The sequence below is a fragment of the Chrysochloris asiatica genome, unplaced genomic scaffold (assembly GCF_000296735.1).
Source record: "Chrysochloris asiatica unplaced genomic scaffold, ChrAsi1.0 scaffold00054, whole genome shotgun sequence".
NCBI lineage: Eukaryota > Metazoa > Chordata > Mammalia > Afrosoricida > Chrysochloridae > Chrysochloris > Chrysochloris asiatica.
Window position 1 is genome coordinate 15956038 of NW_006408572.1, and position 19262 is coordinate 15975299.

At 50.2% G+C, this 19262-nt stretch overlaps 2 protein-coding genes across 2 annotated transcripts in view; one reads left to right on the plus strand and one right to left on the minus strand.

The window, feature by feature from the left end:
* The window catches only part of ARHGAP44 (Rho GTPase activating protein 44), a 226997-nt gene extending 226212 nt beyond the window's left edge, over positions 1–785 (plus strand). The window contains exon 23 of the mRNA XM_006863511.1: positions 646–785. Coding sequence (XP_006863573.1) covers positions 646–785 — 140 coding nt within the window. The remainder of the gene's footprint in view (positions 1–645) is intronic.
* Positions 786–2851: 2066 nt separating this feature from the next.
* Positions 2852–19262, minus strand: part of ELAC2 (elaC ribonuclease Z 2) — a 24387-nt gene continuing 7976 nt past the window's right edge. Inside the window, exons 7-24 of the mRNA XM_006863512.1 lie at positions 17672–17791; positions 15973–16031; positions 13266–13324; positions 13099–13171; positions 12344–12456; positions 11869–11964; positions 10945–11083; positions 10772–10857; positions 8796–8914; positions 7615–7711; positions 6147–6285; positions 5663–5701; positions 5417–5526; positions 4570–4669; positions 4374–4494; positions 4136–4214; positions 3505–3649; positions 2852–3061 (exon numbers count right to left, since the gene is read on the minus strand). Of these exons, the coding sequence (XP_006863574.1) occupies positions 2852–3061; positions 3505–3649; positions 4136–4214; positions 4374–4494; positions 4570–4669; positions 5417–5526; positions 5663–5701; positions 6147–6285; positions 7615–7711; positions 8796–8914; positions 10772–10857; positions 10945–11083; positions 11869–11964; positions 12344–12456; positions 13099–13171; positions 13266–13324; positions 15973–16031; positions 17672–17791 (1904 nt within the window). The remainder of the gene's footprint in view (positions 3062–3504; positions 3650–4135; positions 4215–4373; positions 4495–4569; positions 4670–5416; positions 5527–5662; positions 5702–6146; positions 6286–7614; positions 7712–8795; positions 8915–10771; positions 10858–10944; positions 11084–11868; positions 11965–12343; positions 12457–13098; positions 13172–13265; positions 13325–15972; positions 16032–17671; positions 17792–19262) is intronic.

The window sequence follows — 19262 nt, forward strand, 5'->3', positions numbered from 1 at the left end:
GGCCAGGAACTAGCTGACCCAGAGGGAAGCAAGGGGTGGTTTGGCTTCTTCACCTTCCAGAGTCTGGTGTAAAGGGGCTGCATCCCCGGCTCCTGTCTGTGTTGTCCAGTGAGGTGTGTCAGAATTCCACAAACTGTCCTTAACAGCCCACAGAAGCCCCAAGTTCCACAGCCACTGCCCCTGGCCACCTCAAGTGCATGCTTTCTGATCATCTGCCCAAGACTAAGGCTCTTTCCATGGTCCCAGTAGAGATAACCAAGAGCTCCTTGTTGGGGGGCCTGGGAGCAAACCATCTGCTACAGCTGTCATCTGGGTCCAAGGGAGACCCAGGGCCACTGCCCATCTGCAGTGCAGACCCTTCCCACTGCCTGTCCCTGTACTAAAGGACATGAAGGCAGCCCTGAAATTCTCAAAATGCTCCCACTGAAATCCCCCCAGAAAGCAGCCTGCCTAACCAGGCTGACCAAGGTTTGAGGTTTAGGGGATGCTTCAATGGACGCTGCTGTGAAAGGTTCCAACCAGCCCCTGTATACTGTCCCTGAACAAGCAGATTGCCTTTGCTTACAGCTGACTGTATTTGCTGCGATGAGCGTCTCTTGCGCTTGACGCCTCTGTTCACCCACCTCTCTCTCTGCCAATTTCCAGATCTTGTCCACTTTGATATCCCCTCTATCCACGTAGAGCTTGGGTCCACGCTCCGCCCGAGCCCCCTGGAGCACATGCGGCGACACTCAGTGACTGAGAAAAGGGACTCTGAGGAGGAGTCCGAGAGCACCGCCCTCTGACACAGCTGCCGGAGGAGCACCAGGAGCGAGCCTGTGCGCGGCTGGCTCCTTGTCAGACACGTGCAACCTCCGGCCCAAGCGGTGCACGGTGGTGGTGGTGGTGGTGATGCGGATTGTGTTTGTTCCTTTCAGGTGGTTACTTGGGCCATTTGTTTGATCTTTGCCTTTTGACTTTGTGCCTCTTTGATCCACTCAGTCTCATGCCAAGCAGCACCCACCTCTCTCCACCTAAGGGACCACTTGTTGGAAAGAGCCTTGCAGGGCAGGGGGTGATTAAGGGCGAGGGGCTGGTTAGACATGGGGGCGGATACCTTTCCTTTGACAGCTCCTGTCTAGCCCTGCATCATCAGCTTCCTGACCCTTTATCTTACAGGGGGAGCTCTGGCCTTCCCGGGGCACTAGCCTTTTCCTGCTGCTTTGGAGGGAAGCAGTCAGTGACAAAACCTCATGGCTGCCCTCCATCAGAGGGCTCAAAAGTTATTGCTTACACCCAAGTATGTTTCACTTCTAATACTTTTGTTTATGTGACCGGAAGTTTATGATTTCCTATTGCTTTCTCTTTCTGGACTTAGAAAGTGATCCTGAGACTGTCATTAGGGCCCAAAGGGAGTCTGGGCCTGCTGAGCATGAGTTTTCAGGCCCCAAAGCTCACTAACTAAGCGCGTGGGGCCAGGAGCCTGGTTGTTTTCTGGAGCAAACAGCAATAATTGTGTTGCCCAGAGCATGTCCACGAGGCAGCCAGCCCAGGGGTACCTGCCCCTCATGGCCCCCGAAGTCCTCTCTGTTAGTGGGAGGGCCCAGGAAGCCTGTTCACTTTGGGGTTAAGGGAGCAAGAACCAGATTTGGGTCATGCATGCAAAATCAAACGTTACAACTTTGTCCTTTTAAAATAGATATTAACATACCTATCCATGATATAATATTTGTATATATGAAATCTATATTTGTTTAATTTGAGCCATTCAATCTAAACTGATGTACAGGTGTACAATGAAAATTTAAATGCTTCGTTATTTTTCCCAACATGGTGTACAGTCACCCTCCTTGGACAGTGAGGTTTGTGAAATTCTGATGTCATAGCTTTGTTTGCTCACTTCCTGGCCAGGGTGGTTAGGTCCCAGTTTGTAATGAGCCCAGGGGTCGAGAGTTCCCTTAAAATACATGTACAAATAGCTGTCAAAAATAATATTATTAAAATAGATTTATTATCCCTGAGCACGGTGCATCTTCTTCCTTTAACAGCAGATGTGGGGACACAGGATCAATCTTAGGGAAGGCCCAGTCTTGGCCGAAGTCTCTGTCTCGTCACCTGTTTTCAAAGCTCTTTCTGCATTCTCCTGGGTAGGAGAAGACACGAATACTAGATGGGTCTTTGAACCCTACCTTAATTCCCAAGTACTTAGTGTTTCTAAGCCCCAGAAGAGCCTCCCGGAAGTAGTAGTACTGGCACTCTCAAGGGCCAACAGTGACTGTTACCAGGGCAGTCGCCATCCTGGTCTTCTTGTCTCACCGGGAGCCAATGGCGAGATGCGTGTCTCCTCAGTCCACTGCGCGCGCGTCACCTGGCACTCCCCCGGGCCTGAGGGAACTGATTTTGGAGCACTAAGCTAGTGAAGGTGGAGGCTCCCGGGCTCCCGTCTGTGCTCAGGGCTGGGCCCTGAGAGCAGGAACTCACTGGCACATGAAGGACCAAGTGAGAGAACGCAGAGTTCCACACGGAGCCTTTATTGTGTCGGGCGTCTTTGCAAATGCTTCCTTGAGTCTTGGTCAGTCAGACTTGGTTTGCACAAAACACCGTTCCCTGACTGGCTTGGCTCTGGAGCGCAGAGGGAAGGCTCCTATTTCCCAGATGACTCGCTAAGTCCACCTGCATGGGAATTCTTCCACTTGTCTTCGCTGAGCAGCCTCGTGCCCTCAGCTTCCCCAGGTCTCAGGTGGGCTCTGGCAGATCCGGCCTTGTCCAGGAGCCCAGCCAGGGCACAGCTTCACCCCCACTACTGCTGAATGTCCTCTGCCTGCCAGCGGGCAAGGAGAGCAGATGCTGGTGCCCACACTGCTTGTGCTGCTCACTCGGTCCTGGCCTTCTTGCTCTCTGGGCTCGGCAGCCCATCTCCGGGAACCCGCTTCTGCGGGGATTCCTTAGCAAGCAGGGCGGCCCGGACCAGCCGCAGCTCCCGCTTTTCCTTGCGTTCCGCCATCTCCTCCAGGTCTCCCGCAAACAGGGCTTTGAGCATGGGGATCAGCTTGGGCACTGTGGAAAAGTCTCCAAAGCAGACCTGGAAGGTGAGGAGGAGGTGGACACCCCCGGCGGGACCGCCCTTTGTGAAGAGGTGCGCTGCCATCCAAGCACCCCCGTCCCCCTCACAAGCTCCAGTTGGCCCACCACAGCTCATAGTCTGTAAGGGGAAGAGCTGGTGCTGTCTCTCCCCCGCTAAGAGGGCCCACACTGGTCCCTGGGAAAGGCAATCGAGCTCTGAAAAACAAACTTGGGCTTAGGCTCTGGCCTGCTTCGGTAAAGGCTGGGGGTGAGCCTGGCTGCCCCACTCAGAGCAGGCACAACCTGCATGTCTGCAGCTGCAATGACTGAGCACACTGGGGCTAGCACGGCCTCCGGGACCCCTAGTGGGCCTGATAGCATAGGGCATACTCCCCCACACCCAGCCACCCTGTGCATGAACACTGCCCACGGCTCTTCCTGACACAGCCAGGACATACAGACCTTCATGTGGTCAAAGGCGATCCCGACTTTCTCATTAAAGTCGGGACTGAAGAGGGGGATCTTGGCGTAGCGCTGGCTGAAGTGGTTGAGCATGACGAAGGCCGCCTTCATCTGCATCCCCACTGCAATAGCCTGGGAAGTTGTGCTGCGGACAGGGATGAGGCTGAAGCCAAGCCCGCGGATGTGCCCTCAGACTCCACTCGGCACCCAGGGTAGGCTGGTGGGTTAGCGCAAACGTTCCCCAGATTAGGCCCACCCATCTCGGGCTGTGAGCCGGGCCACCTGAGATAAAAGCCTGGGGCAGAGACCAGACCCAGCGCCCCTGCCATCCAGGGCCTTCTCTAACTTCTCCCGGCAATTACTTGCCCTGTCCTGTAGTTCATTGATTTCCCATCCTTTCTAAAACCATCACTCACCCTAGAACCTAGACAATCGGCAAACATAAAGATGGCAGCGCTCCATCAGCAAACGGCCTCTGCCCTTGGCTAGAAGGCAAGCCTGCCAGCTTTTGTTGGCGGGCATAATCCTTCCCAAAGGGCCAATGGAAGAAGGCTCCTCAAAGTTGCGTGTGGCAGAAGTGGGTAAGGGCTGGGGGCCGTGGGTGAGCATGGAACAAGAGGGCCTTTCTTACCTGTGTGTCTTTTCCACTGCCTCCTCCTCTAAGCCGTCTTCCAATGTGGCTTCATGTATGAGAAGGGTGGCATCTTTCCCTGGACAAGAAACACAGGCATCAGAACACGGTCCTGTGCATGGTAAACACACAGCAGTCTCCTGCTGCAAACACTGGGGTCCCCGTGTCTGTGACTTATCTGGGGACCCTCATCTGCTGCCTCTGTAGCTACACAAACCCCACATCAACTTTTACTTACCCATCTGGACCAAGGCATCACAGGGCATGGTGTCTCCCGAATAGACCACTTTCCAGCCGGACGTGTGCAGCAGCGCACAGCCGAAAGCATGCTTGCAGTGCCGGACCAGGCAGGTCTGGAACTAGAGGGGCGGGGTGAAGGCTCCGTGGCTCTGCCCCCACATCGCCCGCCTCAGGAACCATGTGCCCGCCTTTACCTCTTTCAAGTCACATGCTACCAACAGCAAGCTGATCAGTCTTTCAACCATCGGATTGGAGACCTCAGCCCCTTTCTGAAGGCATTTGGCGGGAATCAAACTGGGAGAAGATGAAACATTTAAAAAACATTTACCATCTGGGATCAAAAGTTCAAGTGTCTCACTAGAGAGCCTCAGAACCATTCTTTAGTGCTGTCAAGTTGGTTCCAACTCATAGCAAACTCTGTTTAGTGTTTCCAAGGAGTCACTGGTGGGCTTGAACCACCTATCTTGTGGTTAGCAGTCTGGTGCTTGTCCCACAGCACCACACCAGGAGGCCAGAATCATTCTTAGGCTGATACAGTTTAAATCAGTCACTAAGACAAGGTAAGATTACTCAAGTCAACCACACGACCCAACTCCCAGGCTGCAGGCCTTGTGGAGGAAAGCTGCTCACACAGACACAAGGCCCTTGCTCACGCAGACTACACACAGCTCCAGGGAGATGGGCTGCCTCCTACTTGAAATACCCATTAACCTCCCAGGGACTGATGGTCTCTGTGCCAGCCACCATCTAGCTGCCCAGTCCTGGGCTGCTTCATGTAGAAATGTTGGTATAAGTACAGGAACTAATGCAGAGGACTGACAAGAAATACTTCAAAGAAAACAAACATTCCAGTGAGAACCATCTAATGGTTTTTGCTTTTGAGTCAGAGCCTTTACCCATCTCTGTTTTGGGATAAGGCAAGTAGGCGGGGGGGGGGGGGGGAGGGGGAGACAGGAGGCACTGCCCACAGTACCCACCCTGAGCTGAGTTAAGTGGAGTCACAAGTTGCCAGCGTTGGCAGTCCCACCCGAGGACACTCACCTGACGAGGTGCAGAATCTCCTGGCACTTGTCATTGTACTGCTGAAGCCAGGGCCTGAGCTGGCTGGGAGCAACCACTAATAAAGGGCACATCGGTTTCCCCAGGGAGGCCTGAAACAGAGGAGTCAGGAGTAACCAGTCCACTGCAGAACAGCTCAGTACAAAGGTTTGGAATGACAGAAGGGACGAGGATTACGTACAGACCGATGGAACTCAAAACACCAATACAATCAAGGATCACACTCACCAGAGCTCGTTCTCGCTGCAGCAGGATATTTAACAAGCCCTGGGACGTAAAAGGGAAACAGGTTAGCCAATCCCCAAACTCTGTTTCCTTCCTCATACAATTAGTTCTGGAGTCTTGATCTAATGAGAGTTCCTACTTTTCTACCAGCCACCCATCCCTCTGACATGGACACAGTGGGGTTTGGCCCGAAACGTTTACAAGCAGAAAGCAATGTGGTCCGTGACGGATAGGCAGGGAGACCTCGGGAAGGACCTGTCAGCAGATGCACCCTGACGGCTCACGTGAAGCCAAGTCTCTGAGCCTGAACCAAAGCTGCACGGCGACCTCATGGCCATGTGAGAAGGAGGCAAAACCAATGGCAGGCATGAAAACGAGCTGTTAACTGGGCAGAAAGACGACTGAGGAGAGGGAAAACTAAAGCGTAGGGAATGTTTCGGTCTAGGAGAAAATGGAGTCTGGCTCCAGGCTCTGGCCCAACACTCACCGTGTGGTGGTCTGCATGCAGGTGGGACACGAACACTGCAGCCAGTGTGCCTAGAACCCTGTCCACTTCATCACCGTAGTGACGGCACAACTGCCCAAACGTGCCTTCCCCACAGTCCAGTAGCAGGGATTGGTCAGAGCTATGGAGCAAGAGAGACAAACTGACCACCCACAGGAAAGGGCAGTGCTGACCTAGTGCTGCTGACAGTTCAGAGACGGGCAGGAGCCGCTGTGGGGATTTCTGTATCTTCCATAACCTCTCTCAGGCTCACTCTTCAAGAAACTGACATGAAAACCAATGATCCCACCGCAAAGGCAATTCCAGATGTCCATCCTCCTCCTGAGACAATTATCCGTAATGGGCCCTGACAACCCCTTACGGGACACACAACTATACAAATGCGGGTGGGAAGGGAGGGCAGAAGACATGGCTGGCTATGTAGTGGCTATAGCTAGGCCTCTCTGTTGGTAGCTTGGGAGATGGCCCCGTGCATACAGGCCTGTGCTCCAGTCCCTTGCGGGGAGCTCTCCCAGTTCATGGGCAGCAGGCCTGACTACATGCTGCCTGGGGCCACCCTGAGGGTGTCACTGCTGTTCTGATGCTCAGTCTGCCTCAGAACTCCTGCAGAAATGGGCACATCCCTCCCCAGACCTAGAGGGTGCCCTGAGACCCTTCACAGGGGTGTCTCAGAATACAGGGGGTGCCAGAGTGGGGAAAGCAAGCTGGCAACAGCTCTTGCAGATTCTTCCACAGGCCCTGGCTCTTCCCTGGGAGGCCAGCCCTGAGAGTTGGACCTCCATCCTGGTATTTCCGCGTCATCGGGACGCAGCTCACAGTCGCTATGCACACGCAATGCATCCAAGGTGACAAAACCAAATTTAAACACTAGCCTGGTACTTCACAATCTCACTGTGGTACCCTGTGCATTGCAGCAAAATGCCTTTATTAACCTCCAGATAAATGACACCAGACAGCACCCAATTAATCAATTCAACAGTGGGGCTAAATACAAAACAAGCGTGCAAAACCCCAAACCTTTTTAGTTTTTAAAACATACAAGGGACAAGCAATGTATGAATTAAGAGAAGCCAGTTCAAACTGGATCTGCCACTACTACCAGGTGTGGAACGTAGAGCAAGTAACCGCTCTGAACTGAGCATCGGTCCACTCAACGACAAATGGGGAGTGTTTCACTATTTCATAGGATTAGTGTGAAATTTCTTAGCAAGGTATCCAATGAGTAGCAGCTATTTTTAGTAAAAGACATAGTTGGCCACAATTGTTGGTGATCCCTAGAGATACAAGTTAGAGTCTGTAATATACATTAACAGCCCCGATTCCTCTTCTAGGAAACTCCAAATGCCAAGTTTATAGGTTCAAATCAGCCTGGTGGGTGAACCAGGATTTAGAAACAACAACCTTGCTCGCTCCCTGATGATTGCATGCTTTCTGGAAGAACAAAGAATACCTTATGTTGACAAGCGTGGAGCTGACGTTTCGGATCTTCATTGGGATGGCAGACCCTGTTCCGAGGAACACTATTTCTGGGTATTGGCTGCTTTTCTCTGTAAAAACACATGCAAAACAGCCCATTCCTTCTGGCTCAGAGTGAACTGGCTGTCAGCGACCAGATGGGTTTAGTACTTAAAGGCTGCTGGCAGTGTCCCAGGGAGGGGCGCTCTAGCTCCAGGGCCTGGAAAGTCCCCGGAGGTGGCCTGAGCAGGCTAGGACTCTCTCACAAGGCCTTCCTCTTCAGGATTAGGGCCAAGCGCTGTCTGGGGAGAACAAGTGAATTCTGCTGTGCTTTCTTATACCGAGTTGCTCAGTCTAATACATCTACATTTTCATACAGAGGAGGACATCTTCGTGAGGTGCTGTCTGTCTGCATAAAGTGCTGTACTTGGTATGAATCCTGCCAGCAGCCCTGCCAAGGAGGCAAGGTCTCATTTTATAGGTGAGAAAACAGGCTCCGAGAGCCTTCTCAAGCTGCAGATAAGATAAGGGCAGAGCCAGGACTCCAATTCAGCCACATGTGCTGCTTCCACAGGCTGCAGCCCTGTGGGCCCTCCCCCTACTTAAGTGGCCCCGTGGGCATGTTTGCCAGCACCCTGTGATCTCAACAGGCTTTCTGGGTACCACAGAAGAAATACACCGGGGGTGGGAGTTGAGGGGGAGACTTCCCACATCACCTGCAGGGAAACGGAACCACAAGGAGGTCGGGATTCAGCCACCACTGGGGGACGTGGAACACTGTCTGGCTCTGATTTCCAAACTGAAGTTTTGTGAGCTAGCTATCATTTGGCTGGATTAAACCCCCCAAGCCCACCTGCTATTCTGGTGGTGTCATTTCAGCACTGCTTGAAAATCACACTAGAAACAACACCGCTAATTGCTAAGGACTTTCCTAACAGGACCCTTGGAGCCCACCAAGGTGCACCTCACGAACGCCTGAGTGTCAGCACTCCTTGTTCAGTTCTTAGAGTCTGGGATCAGGGTCAGCGCCACCCCACCCCCTCCACATCACTCTGAAGGGCAGGACTAGCACAGAGGCACTGCCTTCAGTTAGCCAATCAGGATGGGGCATGCCTCTGAAGAGCACGGCAGAGGGCAGAACCGGGGAAGACAGGCTGTCAGTGGGCTCACGCTCACCTGCTGGGGCAGGGCCGTCATGCACGCTCTTCCTGTATTCCTGCACGCGCTCCTGAAAATCGGGGAGTTCCAGGGCCTCGGCGATGAACTCTTCCGGGTTGCAAGTAAGAAGAGCATCCCTGTGGGGAGACAACATCTCAGGTGACCAAGGTGCCTGCCAGGAGGTCTTCAAGTGAAACCAAGTTGGCTATTCTGAATGAACTCATGGAAACAATCTAGAGCAAGCAATACTGGAGCAACTCTGCTCTACTGCCTCTTGGAAACCTTCTCAGCTAAGCGGTGGGTTTCTGAACAAGTTCTGTATCGCTCTAACTCTTCAGAACATCTCACAGCCTCAAAGCTGGACAATAAGAGGGCAGTCTGGCTACTCGAGAGCAGGGGTTCTCAACCTTTGCACTGATGACACTGAGGCTAGATACCTGTTGGTGGTGGTGAGGGGGGTGTTCCTGTGCATTACAGGATGTTCAGCAGCACCCCTGGCTTCTAGTTACTAGACACCTAATAACACCTGTACCTCCAGATGCCAAATGTCCCTGAGGGCAAAGCCATCCAGTGTTGAGAAGTCAGGCCTGAGTGTGGCAGCTCTTAAAGTGCACGCTACTAATGACCTTGGAACTTCATTCAGGCGCAGTCAGGAGCTTTGGGGTGGGGCATGAGATTCAACGTTTCTAGCAAGCACCCAGAGAATGCAGGTCCTGCCCTCACTGAGCAGCCAGGCCCGGGACCCAGAGTCCTTCAACTTGTGAGCACTGAAGTCATCTGGGAGCTCACTAGCCCTCTCCACCCCGACCCCAACTCTCAAGATTCTGATCTAGCAAGTCTGGGGCAGGGCCTAAGAACTGTATTTTTACCAAGGACAAAGGGAATCTATATACTGCTAGGTTGCTAATCACCGCTTTCTGGAATAGCTTGTACAGATGCTGACAAAGGGACGCAGCCTTGTCATCCCGGATGGCATCTGTTGTTCCAAATCCTGCTACCACTCAAAGTCCTAACCATCCACACACAACAGCACACACAGCCAGCAGTGATGTGGAACATGGTCAGTTCTACTGAGACACAAGGGGGGCAGACAGGCCACTTCCAATTATTCCAGATTCTGCTCTTAAAAGAAACATGTGGACATTTTCTCATGCTACCGTTCGGAATATAAACTCGGAGAGCCTTTCTGAATGACAATCTACACTGATCCAGTGCGTTCAGAAGTTCCACTCTGACCTAATATACCCTAAGGCAACAGCGTTCCAGTCAGAACTTTACAGTAAAGACATATACTGTTTCAGAATAATAGAAAAGAAACAAAATAGAAAACTGGAAACCTCCCAAATGAGTAAACAGCCCTATGTGGAGTCTCAATAAAAACCTTGTTTCTGAAGACTATGTAACAATGTAGACAGAAACTTAATGATGTGTCAAGTTACAAACCCGAACATCCACATACACAAACCAAAAAACACGCCCCATCATTATTTGTGTCATGCATTTACTGTATGGTACAGCTTGCTTCTCCATGCTCTACTATAAAACAAGGAGCGTGTTGCTGCTGTTATGTGCTGTCCCTATTATTCATCAAGGAAGAGTTTTTGAGAAGGACAATCACTGGCCCTAGTAACCCCACCTCAACCTGGATGAGGGTCACTCTGTTGGTAAATCAGTCATGATGTTGTTGTTATTAAGTGCCGTTGAGTCGGTTCCAACACACAACGACCCTGTATAGAATTACTGAGAAGCGGCTGATGAGTTTGAACCACTGACCTTATGGCTCAAACCGACCTTCAGGTAGAGTGCTTATCCTACAGTGCCACACAGCACATCCATTTATGTAGGTGTTCTCTGTGGCTGCAATGGCACAGTTGGGAAGACGTGATAAGAGACCGCGTGGGGCCTACAAAGGCTAAACTATTTTCTATCCAGACCTGTGCAGAAAGTCTGCGGACCCCTGACCATACCCATTCCCCTGGTCCCCTGACACTGACCGTTGCCACTCCCTCCTGGGACGGAGCTGGTACTTGAGGAGACATTCGCCCCGCACAGCGGGCACGTGGAACGTAGCACTTTCTCCCTGGAAGAGACACACTCACACTTCATGGAGAGAAAGAAGGTGCAGCAGCTGGGCTGACCGGGCGGACCGGGCCACCTGTGACATTACCTGACAGCTGAGGTCGGAAAGTGGGGGGAAGATGTCGGGGTGGATGAGGTTGAGCTGTGTCTGAATCTTGTGGCTGCGGAGGTTGTGAACGGATGTGCAGTTCTCATTCAGGATCAGATGCTGGGTGTCGGGGCCAAACCTAGGAGAGAGACTGGAGGTTTGCAGCATGATCCATGGGACACTTCACCTAGTGGGCCACACTGGATATTAGGTGGTCACACAGTGCAACTGGTGCAAAATCAGTTACTAAATGACCACATACAATTTGACGCCTTTTCAAAACTGTGTGTTCTCTCCACATCTCAGCTACCCTTGTATTGGAAGTGTACTGGGAAAAAATTAGAAAAATGAAGCTGTCTGGGCCTACGGGTAGTGATTTGACAATGAAATACAGCAGAGTGAGGTGAGGGGAGAAGAGACATAGTAGACGGCGAGCAGATGATGGTGAAGCCCCAACCCTAAAGGATGAGACGAGAAGTATGAGCCAGCCATGACTGTGGGGAAAGATGAAGGGAGATGTCCCTCCCTCCTGACATTAGTCCTGGCCGATAGAGCCGAGAAGAAAAAAGAACAGCAAATGCTCTTTCCAACTTCCTGAGTTTTGCTAAGACACCTACCTCACGGGGCTGTTGGGAAGACTAAAGCAGTAAATTACTTCCTGACACCCAGCAGGCAGATATTCAATACAGTGAAGCTATGACAGTTTCCCAAGTCAAACCATCAACAAGAGAGCAGCTTGTGTTCAGACGCTGAGAGTGTGGAGCTAAGTGTACTCCGCCTCCCAGGGCTGGGATTTCCTCACAAGAGCCATATAGAGGAAGGGGAGTCAGCACCAGATTAAATACAGTGAGAAAGAAAAGCTATGGAGACAATTCACCACCCTGCTCCGTTGCCCTGGGAGAGCAACTGGGCTGGGCTCCGTACCTCTCCATCCACTGCTGGTATCTACTGTCCAAAAGCACACATTCTGGGGCCATGTGAACCACCAAGGCCACAGGGGCGTCAGCCTTCCCTTGGTACCTGCAAGGGAGAGTGGGGCTTTGCTTCAAGGAGCAGACACAGAACCTACACACGCAAGGTCTGTGCCAACCAGGAGGCATGCCAGTAGCCCTTAGGCCCAGCCACTGTCCCCGGGCTGCTCCCCACAGCCTGGGCACAGCTCACACAGTAAGGCCTTACTCTGTCCTTCCTGCCCGCCCTCCCTTCACAGGGGCCAGTGCATAAAGGCCCTCTCCTCGTCCCCCAGCTCTGTCCCTTTGATGTTCACAGACATTTCCCTCCAATACATCTCATGCAGTAACTTCACCTGGGCACCGGCCTGTCAGTACATGAGACATGGGTAGAAAAACTTGAGATCATCTTTAATCCTCCCACCCACCTCCCAGAGACCACTCCTTACCCCTTGAAGGCAGCATTGTCACAGATGGGCTGTATGAATCCTTCATCAGGACATTCGACCACAACAAAAGCCAGCCCAGGATCCGGAGGGGTACAGATCTCTTCAGGCAAAATCTGCAAGATTAAATACACTGACTCGGGTCACGGTACCATCCTAGGACAGAGTCATAATTCACGGGCAAATCAAGATGGCTTTTAACGAACTTGCTCCCATGACACAATCTAACTTCAGCGAACCTGAGCATACTCCACAGGGCACAAAGGCAGCTTTAAGGGTCACCTAACCCACATCCTGCAGCCCTTTCAGTAGATCGCAAACTAGCTTACAGAAGACCGCTCAGACCTCCAGTGGGGTTAGACAGACCATCTTGGCATTCATGACTCATTCTGGTCTGTGGCCACTGGCCTTGACCCCTTAGACGCCGCTGAGAAGACAGGCAGCACCCCTCTGAGCTGTGCACGCGTCCGTCCTTATGGGTCCATTGTTAGGAACTGCCCTGAGCTCAGGAACAAGGGGAAACAATCCAACTTTCTGGAAGAATGACCGGCAGACCCTGAATACAGACTCCACACAATTACTCAAAGCAGCCAGCGTTGATGTGCGGGAGACTTCTAGACTAAAGAGCTGCTCTACCACTCAGCCTAGTGACAGCCAGCCAAACCGTTCCAATGTCCCCAAACCACAGCACACCTGCGAAGTGTCCCGACTCTGCCTCTACCTACGGAAGCTCCAGGAATGAAAGCTAGACGCCTCACCTTTCTCCCTTCGTAAGTCACACTCTGCCCGTCCTTCACGGCAGCGATGATAGGAGCGATGGCAGCGGTGCCCCTGGGGTGGAAAGCAAGCGGCCTGTGAGATGAGGACTTTGTTGTGAGCAAAGGTACACCCACCCATGCCCTGGAAAGCCGCGCCTGACACTCACACCGGGAGGCCCAGCTCCTTTGCTTTGAGCACCAAGAAGTTTCCTTTCTTCAAGTGAAGCTGCAATGGAGACAATGTAAATGTGATGCCAGGCCGCTAGGGAGAAGTTGTGTTTTACTCACACTTCTTTGAAGTGTACTCTTGTATTTTTCCTAAATGATTTTTTTCTTAGCAGTTAAAAATGAAGATTGTTGCTTTCAGAGGGTACGTGATTCTGCAGAAGTGCTTTACTTTGAAACACTTTAGGACTAGCTGAATGAGTAAGGCACAGAGCGTCATTCCTCAACATTCACTTGTTATGAGTGTAATAAATGCAATCCACCTCCACATCAAAGTTATTTTATTAATAAGTAACTGTGCCCCATAGGGTTTTCTATGGATGACTTTTCAGAAACAGACAGCCAGGCCCTTCTTCTGACATGCCTCTGGGTGGACTCGAACCTCCAACCTTCTGGTTAGCAACCAGACACGTTAACCATTCACTGCATCCAGGGCCTCCCACATGGAATCAACTCGATGGCAACTGGCACTCTTCAAGAAGAACCCGATTCTGCCTTATCATTCTACCCCACCCATCAATTAATAGCTAAAGGAATATATTGATCAACTATTTGGCAATACAATACTGGTGCTTTTATCCTATGAGAAAAGTAGCAAAAAGAAAATTCCAATATGCTCTTATTAGAAGAGCAAACAACAATCCCACCACAAAACCTAAGAGTTATTATTCTATCCTCCCAAAGTTTCCAGCCAAACAGTTTTTAGTGTCCAGATGAGCACATGAGGGGGCTTCCCTAGTGTGCTCATATAGATAAAAAAACAACAGGAGTTTCCCACAAAATTTTTGAAGCCCTCTTGTATTTCACACACAACAAAAAAAATTAGAAATGCCATAAAATGTTAATAAGTCTTTGAGTGTTGAGATTTGAACTGATTCTCATTATATCTGTTAAATCTTTATAAATTATTTGCATTTTGGCTTAGATTCCTGAAGCTAGGAATTTACTCTTGGGTTAATGTCTCAAATTTGGATCTCAAAGTCTTTAAATCAGCATTATTTCTCAGGATTCTGGGTGTTTCCTGTTTGAAGATTCCTTAGCAGAAGGTTAGTGTGTGCACCCAACACAAAGACGGCAGAGATTAGTTGATGCCTTTGGATTAAAAACATCAGCAAGCACTGTCATGACCAAGCAGTCTCTCCATAGGCATAGCCAGGTTTGAGGAGAGAAACAACAGATTTCTGATGCTTAGCAGGAACTTGCAGATCTAAGCCAGGGGACTCCCATCCCTCCATTAAGAGCTGAATTCCATCAAAGGAGGTACATGCTCCCGTCTGTGGAATGCAAAGTACTTATTAGACGGTGAGAACCAGACTGTAAGGTCACCAGACCCTGAGCTGTCAGAAGTCTACACTCTTATCAAATGAGAGTCTGTCTCTGAAGTCCTCATGCACCGAGCCTGCTCTCCCCAACCTCCCACAGCTTCAACAGCTCAGCTTTCAGGCCTCCATTCCCACAGGAGACAAGCAGCAAATGGAGGCGACAGGGTCACCCAGTGACAGCAGCTCTCAGAAGTGGCAACTGATGGCTAGAGGCCAAGGTGCCAGGGCCAGCAGCAAGCAGCTACTCAGCATCAGAGCCAGCCAGCGCCCAGGAGCAGCTGTCTGGTAACAGGGCAACCGCCTGAGTATGTGAGAGAGAGCCCGCACCGCACCACACACAATTCATCACGTGTAACACAACTGATGGAGGAAGGCAGGAAGGATCTGGTACGATTTAAAGATGATAGGCAAAATAGGTTTAAAGAGCTATTTTACCATATAAAAACTCAGATACAAGTACATCCGTAAGGAGCCTGATGATAGGAAAGTTGAACATTTATGAGCATTTCTATAATTATTTAAATCAATGATCCAAGTGATGATGGCGGTGGTTGGTTCTGTAACTGACTACTACTTTTAGTGTTGACTTGTAATGTTGTATTCACTTGTGGGGGTAGAATCTAGATGAAAACTTCATATACATTTTTAAATCCATGTTATTTCTTACCAAAAAAACCCAACCAAACAAACAGGCCTACAAAAGGGCAACGCAGCACTCTCATCACAGGTTAGACAAACGCACCTGTGGCAGCCAAAGCCGGAGAATCAGAAGATTCTAATGCAATGTCCTATTAAAAATACGCCGTCAGGTTGTAAAACTCACTTGCTATAATCAATTCTTCACTAGAACTTGGCTGATTTCACAATGGCAACTCTAAATCTTCATGAATGCTAGCTAATACTAAAGCTAGTCCGACATCAGCATTGTAACAACTATAACGTGATTATCAAAACAGCGGAAGGAATCTGAATAAAGGCCTGGCTGATCTGAAGGGGAATAAGCAAAGCTGTGTCTAACTCTTCCTGAAATCCAGAGGGGCCAATCATCACCAAATAAAGAATAACATACGAGGGGGCTTCATACTCCATCATTTTAGAATTCCTTTTCCAGACTTTTCGAAGCCCCCTTGTATAAGTGGCCGGACTAGAAGAGAATTTGAAAGCGTATCAAAGTGCAGGTGACATTTTGAGAAATCAGTCTCTGTGCAGGTGATTCAGCAGCTGCGGTCCCCCAACTCCTGGGCAAGGGCTGGCCTGAGGCCATCGTTGTCCGAGCTCCTGGCATCACGGGCACAGACCCTTAGGCCCAACATGAAGGCTCTCTTACCTTACAGACAAAAGCTACCACCAAGGATGGGTCCCTGCCATCTGTTTTTTGGCTAACACCTGAAGACAAACAGATTTGGTTACCACACAGTCAGTGGGAAGTTTGCATAGAACTACCTTCATAGCTAGTTTTGTTAATTTGGAGTGGTAAAAAGTCCATGGAAAAACCTGAGATAGCTCAGTTGACTTTAAGCAAAACTTAGTGGAGGATGTAACCAAGGACAAAGAAGATACAAACATCCAGCAGAGCCTTTTTCCCCTCTATAGGTCCTGGACTATAGAGGGTAAGCACTGGACTGCTAACGGAAAGGTCAGCAATTCAAACCCACCAGCTGCACCGTGGAAACTCTATTCAGGGTTGCTATGAGTTGGGTCCTACCTGACGGCACTGAACAACAATAGATCCTAAGGGGAGCACGGTGGCTCTGTATGATAAGCACTACACTGAGAACCACAAGGTCAGCAGTTCGAGCCCACCAGCTGCTACACGGCAGAAAGATGAGGCTTTCTGCTCCCATAGAAATTTACAGCGTCAGAAACCCTATACAGGGTTGCTGTGAGTCGGAAATGACTTGGCACTTAACAACAGGTCCTTAGGTTGAGATCTGAGCAAAACACAAAACTCCAATCACAAACATTTGATAATGGCAAGTGAAGTTAAAAACAAATCTAAACCCATTTTACGTAAGAGCAAAGAAGGGAATATAATAAGCTCTAATGTGCTTAGAAGGTGCTCTGGTAGTGTAGTGGTTATGAATCGGGCTGTGAACCTCAAGGTCAGCAGTTCGAAACGACCCACTGTTCCGCGGGAGAAAGATGAGGCTTTCTGCTCCTGTAAAGATGCACAGCCTTGGAAACCCTGTACAGGGTCGCTGTGAGTTGGAACCGACTCCACGACACATAACAACAACAATGTGCTTACACAACCATCAGGACATGTGAGCGAGCATGGAAAAGAAAACAGGCCAGCAGAAAAAATATGAGTGTCACTCTCCCCTGCCCCTGTGTTAGCAAAAAAAAAAAAAGTAAAAAAAGCTTACAGAGGGCTGGCCTCTTCGTGGCTGTCAGACAGAGACAGACACACTGCTGGTCAGAGAGGGCCTGTGTGCTCTCCCAGCCTGAACAAGAGCGCCCTTAAGCAGTCTAGCCCCCGTGAGGTGGCCAATCTTGGCATTGGTCAGTCAGTCACTCAGGTTGCTTTTCTGGAATAAAAGGTGCTGATCCATTCACTGGCATGACTGTTTTGTCAGCTTAGCAGCTATGTTGTTGTTAAGTGCCATTGAGTCAGTTCTGACCCATAGCGACCCTGTATAGAGTTTCTGAGGAGCAGCTGGTGAGCTTGAACAACCAACCTTGCAGTTCAAACGGCTTTGCAGTCTGGCACGTTAACCTACAGAGGGTCTCATTAAAAGTGAAGTTTGCATGAATGAAAAGGGCAATTTGCCAGGATCTGCTCTCCTCAGGGCGAAAGTACCAAATGTGGGGGCTGCACAGGGCTGCATATTGGCCTGGAAAACACAGGTATTGCCATGGCCACTGCTGGAGAACGTTAGTGTATTCTCACTCTCCCCACAGAACAGGTCGGGGAGAGAGCGCTCACATGGAATTTCTTACCAGAATGCTCTGGGTTTAGAGCATTAATAGGAGGGAAGGAGAACAATTCAAGTCACTACCCCGTGTCCTGGGTGAAGTGCTGTTACCATCTGGAAGGGGCTGCTCGTTTTCAGTTGATCCAGCATTTGGTGACCGCCGTGGACTGAGCCTGCCGAGGGGTCTTTCTGGTCCCTGAGTTGGCTGGTGGTCTCTACACCTCTGTTCACCTGGTCAGTATAAGAAACAATGAAATGACTAACCACTCACAGTACACTCATAGCCAAAGCCCAGATGTTCCCACGTGCAGATGCCAGAAAACCAGTTACATTCAGTGAACTTCACTAGTAGAGTTCTGTGAGCAGGTACTGTGTCTTCAGGTTTCTGCAGATCTCAGAGCTGTGTCCACAGTAGAAACTCAACAGTGTTTGCTGACTACAAAGCATCCAGGCAGCAGGATAGTTTATTCCTTTTCACCATTCTAAATTAACACAACTAGCTATGAAGGTCATTTGTTGCTTTGAGAAGCATCCTATTTTGCAGTCAGTTATGTCTTGAAGTAAAAATACTAATAATTCAGTGCTCAGAAAAGCTGGTCTCAACAGAACCCCGGCTTGTGCCTCCACACCTGCTCGTTTACCTGGTGCCTACGGGGTACCTGGAAAACAACGAGCAGCAAAACCTAGTGCACGACACATTGACTCAAATGCAGATAATAATAAAGCTGACTGAGGCCATGGTGGGAAGAAAGGCTGCCATAAAGGACCAGGGGGCCCAGAGGCAGGGCTGCAGGGAGGTGAGAGCAAACACATGAGGTAGTGACCCGTCCTCTCATTGGGGCCAGCCACACCCTCATGGTCCTCCCACCCGAGGGCAGCCTAAGTCTCATCTCTAGGCAGGCTTGGGGTGTGCTCATCGATAATCCTTGGTAAACAGCATACTAGCTAGCACTGTCAATGAAAGGAGTCCATCCACAGAAAATGTTAGCCAGACTCAAGGACCGGTGTGCATTCTATCTCAGTCTAGAGGCCACAGGTGGTTCAGGGACGTGCGACTGTTGGTCTGAGTGCCTGACCCTAACTTCTTTTGGGACAGACACTGGTATCCAGAGTTCACGTTCTCCTGTGTACATCTCGCTTAGGCCTCTCATCAGAGGAAGGTACTTACATCAGTGAACATACACTCCAAGCAGTGAATGTGCAAACCAGAGCGCGGTCCCCTTTCTGACAGTCTGCGACATGTGAGCATTCTAAGTATCAGCACTGTTGCTATACGAGGGGGCTTCCACAAGTTCATGGAAAACTGAGTGAAACAATAATGGACTTTTCCCACTGACTTGTTGAAGCCCCCTCGTAAAGGGGCTAAATGTGTCTGTCCAGAGAACCATATTTCAACCCCTCTGCTCACTTCCCTAATCATGCTTAAACAGGGTGCGCGAGGCTAATATTCAAACAAACGGTTTCTATCTTCACCCACGTCTTCCTTTGCTACGACCTAAGACTTATCTACATTAGGCAAATCTGATGCACAAGACCTTTTTAAAGTGTTGAAGAGCAAAAGATGTCAGCTTGAGGACTAAGGTGCGCCTGACCCAAGCCATGGTATTTTCAATAACCTCATATGCATGCGAAAGCTGGACAGTGAAGGCTGCCCATAGAACCAACAGATCTGTGTTGGAAGAAGTACAGCCAGTGTTCCTTG